The sequence below is a fragment of the Chiloscyllium plagiosum genome, chromosome 37 (assembly GCF_004010195.1).
Source record: "Chiloscyllium plagiosum isolate BGI_BamShark_2017 chromosome 37, ASM401019v2, whole genome shotgun sequence".
NCBI classification, from domain to species: Eukaryota; Metazoa; Chordata; class Chondrichthyes; order Orectolobiformes; family Hemiscylliidae; genus Chiloscyllium; species Chiloscyllium plagiosum.
Window position 1 is genome coordinate 18,009,077 of NC_057746.1, and position 4,638 is coordinate 18,013,714.

At 41.4% G+C, this 4,638-nt stretch overlaps 1 protein-coding gene across 2 annotated transcripts in view; it reads left to right on the forward strand.

Annotated features, from left to right (window-relative positions):
• LOC122541328 (butyrophilin subfamily 3 member A1-like) overlaps positions 1 to 4,638 on the forward strand; it is a 109,338-nt gene that overhangs the window by 60,257 nt on the left and 44,443 nt on the right. For both annotated transcript variants that reach the window (XM_043677993.1, XM_043677994.1), the window contains exon 3: positions 1,921 to 2,268. In XM_043677993.1, coding sequence (XP_043533928.1) covers positions 1,921 to 2,268 — 348 coding nt within the window. The remainder of the gene's footprint in view (positions 1 to 1,920; positions 2,269 to 4,638) is intronic.

The following is a 4,638-nucleotide window of genomic DNA, read 5'->3' on the forward strand; positions in this document are numbered from 1 at the left end:
AGGGGGGACGGGGGGGGGGCGCTCAGGGAGGCTGGGGGGGGTGGGTGCACGGAGGGTGGGAGAGCAGTGCAGCGGGGCCAGACGGGGGTTCGGGGGTGCGGACAGGGGAGCGCGGATGGTGGGTGGGGGCTGACGGGGGGAAGATTGGGGCACATGAGGGATTGAGGAGGGGAGGTGTGGGAGGCGCTCACACGTGGTGTGCTGCTGTCTCATCTCCTGAATAGGGAGCGGGCTTAGCAAGTGCTCACTGTGTCAATTCCTTTGAACTGATGGGCGGGGGATGGCTACAGCAATGCTACAGGTCCCTTACATACAAGGGTGTGTCTCTGCTCAGCAACAAACCCTGAGGCAGAGAGAGGGAGCAAGGCAGGCAGAGCGAGGCAAAAAGAAACTTCAGAAAACTCTGAGCCCCAGAGGAAAGGCAATGAATCAATTAACCAAATAATCAATTATCCGAACGAAATAGTACCCGCCCATCTCGTTTGGATAATCAAGGTACCTCTGTATATCTGAAGCACAACCTCCCTACTCTTGCATTCAACTCTTTTCGCAATAAACCATAATTTCTCTTAGTTTTTCTGGTTACTTGCTGTAAGACGTCAGGTCAGCCACAATCTTACTAAATGGTGGGGAAGACTTGATGACCTGAATGGCTCCTATGATGTGGAGGTGCCGGTGTTGGACAAAGTTAAAAATCAGACAACACCAGGTTACAGTCCAACAGGTTTATTTGGAGATACAAGCTTTTGGATGCTATTCCTTCATCAGGGAACTGTGGAACAGGATCATAAGACAGAGAATTTATCGCAAAAGATTACAGTGTCATGCAACTGAAATGATATATTGAACAATTCTGGATTGCTGTTAAGTCTTTCATCTTTTAGAATGGGTTTCAGGTTTTGGTTCATTAATATGTAAAGCCCAGAACTTCTTTTAAGTCACATTATAAGGTTTTATTAAAAAAAAGTGACATATCAGCTCAGACAATGCATCGAAGATGTGAGGTTAAAGTCTGTTTGTATCCCAATCTTGAGTCAGACTGGTTCTATTTCCAAATAGGAATGTATAAAATGTTACATGGTTTGACTGCCTGCATTGACTGAATCTGCAGGCAATTCTGTGTCTTATGACCATGTTCCACGGCTACCTGATGAAGGAGCAGCTCTCCGAAAGCTAGTCCTTCCAAATAAACCTGTTGGACTATAACCTGGTGTTGTGTGATTTTTAACTTCAAATTTTAGGCCTTTATAGACCAAACTTTACTTCTGATCTAATCATATGGATCAATTCTTTAGAGAAACTGCTTAACCTCTAACAACAATTAAACAGCATACAACTTAATTCTTGACTTGCTAAATTATGTCAGTATTATTAATTGTTTAAAAAAACTCAATCCTCTACCAAGGCCTGTGGAGATTCATTTACTGAATGCATTCATGTCAGAAATAGATTTTTAGATAAAGGATCCAAGAATGTGTACGATTGTGGGAAAGTGGCATTGAGGTAGAATATAATCCATGATTTACTGGCCAATTGAGGTGCCAAATGGCTAATTTGAGTTCATATTTCTGTTAGTTTGATTGTGACAGTAATGTGTTAAAATGTAAAATCTTGTTCATTTTGTCTTCCGTTGAGGTAATTCATAGCTGTTTTTCTTTTAAAATCATTCGTCTCCACAGGGATCATAACACAGGACTTTATGTGAAATATTGACAAATCAATATATAAGTTAAAATATTCAGCAGAAAACTCCCAAATTAATCTCAGTTTAATGATTTAAAATCAAAATCAAAAGTTGCTGAATTCAAATTCTTTTCTAATGCAATTATGGAGGAATGTCATGTTATAGTACAGTTGATAATTTTGTTCTGTGGATTACATTAGTACAGAATTTTAGTTTTTATTGTTGTTCATCCCTAGGTGAATTTATCATACATGGACCTGATGAACCTATTGAAGCCACTGTGGGTGAAGATGCTCTGTTGGAATGTCAGCTTGTGCCAGCTATATCTGCCAGCAACATGTTGGTGCAGTGGTTTAAATCAGGCCTTGATTCCCCAGTTCACGTATACAGCCATGGGGGAGATGATGCTGCTGCTCAGCACAGGAAATACAGAGGGAGGACTGAACTGTTGAAAAATGAACTGACCAAAGGAGCCATATCTCTTCGAGTAACGAACACAACAATTTTTGATGGAGGGGAATACAGATGTTTAGCTGACGATGGAACTTATTCAGAAGAAACTGCAGTCGTCCTGAATGTTATACGTTAGTACACTGCAATAACTTTGGAGAAGTTATATATTTCTGTCTTCTAAAAGAACTGTTGAAATTACAGATAAAAAATCATTTAACATTTAGAGATCGATATGAAATAAAGCATGAAAACAGAATTCAGGAGTTAGCCATGCAGCCTATTGAGCCCACTCTCCCATTCAGTTAGGCTGATCATCTAATTCATTCCATCTCAATACATACCATATCCATTCATGTCATTAGTAACAAGAAATCTATCGGTCTTCATCTTGCATATTCTCAATGACTGACCTTCCACAGGCTCTCGGGTACAGAACTCCAAATGTTCACGACCCTCTGAGCAAAGATAGTCCTCTCCTTCTCAGTCTTAAATGGGGTACTCCTTATTCTAAGAATGTTAATGAACCAGGTGAATTGTTACAATGAACAACAATGATTTCATTCGTCATCATTGAACTAGCTTTTAATTCACTATTGACTGCATAAACTAACCACTAACCACATCTGCCACTTTTACCATTCACTCCCTCCAATATTGATGCTCAGTAGCTGCAGTGTGTACCATGCACAAGATGCTCTGCAGAATCTTATGAAGTCATCTTCAACAGCTCTTTTCAAACCTGAGGCATCCAGCACCTAGAAGGATAAGGCCAACAGACACAAAACAGATTGGCAGGGAGATGGAATCCTGACAAGTTGTTTAGAGGGTAGAGATACTGAGGTGGACTTCAAAGTTAAAAAGGTAATATCAGAAAGGCAGAAAAAACAAAAGGCTAGATAAAGAAATGAGTTTAGCAAAATTAAACTGAATATGTTTTAATGCAAGGAGCCTGAAGAATAAGACAGGCTCAGGGACACATGTGGTAGTGTGACATCATAGCTACAACCAGGAATGGCTGAAAGCTGAGCTGATTGACAGATCAATATTCCTGCTTCCAGGGCATTCAGATGAGTTAGAAAGCAGGATAGAAAATAAAAGGGATGGACTGGATGAAATATTGATCAAAAGAATCAATCGTAACAGTGAGAAGGGTTGTTAACAGAGAAGGATCATCAAATAAGGCCAGCTGGGAAAACGTACAACCTACAAAATTGCAAAACCAGATTTGTGTGTATACTTCAGGCTTGTGTACAGTCAGGGAGAGACAGACCATCAAATCTGGGATGGTAAATAGTGAGGATTGCTGGGAGGGATATAGGATAAAGTCAGATGGATGGAGTTAGTCCACAATCTGTCATGATCTCATTAAATGATGAAACAGGCTCGAGGGGCTGATTGGCCTAATCCTGTTTCCATGGTCCTATGCAGGAGGATATCAAATGACAGGTTAGGTGGGTAAAGCAATGGCAAATAGAATTCAACCTGTAATACAATGAGATAATGCATTTGGGAAGGGCTAACAAGTCAAGGAATGACTATGATAGGATTCTGGAAAGAAGATCAGAGAGATCTTCTCTACATATCTACAGATCCTGGAAGGCAGCAGGGCAGGTAGGTAATGTAATAGAATCCCTGCAGTTTGGAAGCAGGCTATGTAGTCCATTGAGTCCACACCATCCTCCAAAGAGCATCCAACCCAAATCCACCCTCCCAACTTATCCCTGTAACCCTGCATTTCCCATGGCCAATCCACCCAACCTGCACACCTTTGGATTGTGGGAGGAAACCGGAACACCCGGACGGAATCCGCACAAACATGGGGAGAATACGCAAACTCCACACAGGCAGTCATTCGAGGTTGGAATTGAACTGGGGTCCCTGGCACTGTGAGGCAGCAGTGTTAAATACTAAGCCACCATGCCACCCTAAATAGATAAATGGTAAATAGATGTAGGAAATAGATAAACAAATAGACCGGTGTACCTGCAATTTAAGTTTAAATTTAAATGTAAGTATGATAGCTATGAAATGATAGTAAGTACGGAATAAGTAACAAGAAAAGGGATTACTCAATGAATGGCAGGACAAAAGGGAGCTCAGAAGAGCAGAGGTTTCTTGGGAAGCTTGTCTATGGAGCCCTGAAAGCAGCAGGATAGGTTAATAGATTACAATAGCAGGGAGATTATATTGGAACTTGTTTATTTGATCACTCTGCAGTTCTGGTCACCACACTGAAAGAGAGCTGTGATTGACTGGAGGGCGTGCAAAGCAGATTCCCTCGGATTTTTTAAAATCCATTCACAGGATGAGGATGTAGCTGGCTAGAACAGAATTTGTTGTCCATCCCTAATTCTCATGGGAACACTTCCATGTACATGGTCCCCTCCAATTTACGCATCATCCTAACTTGGAAATGTAATGCCATTCCTTCACCATCATTGAAGCAAAGTCCTGGAGCTCCCTCTCGAACAGTCCAATGGGGTTATCTCCACCATTCAAGG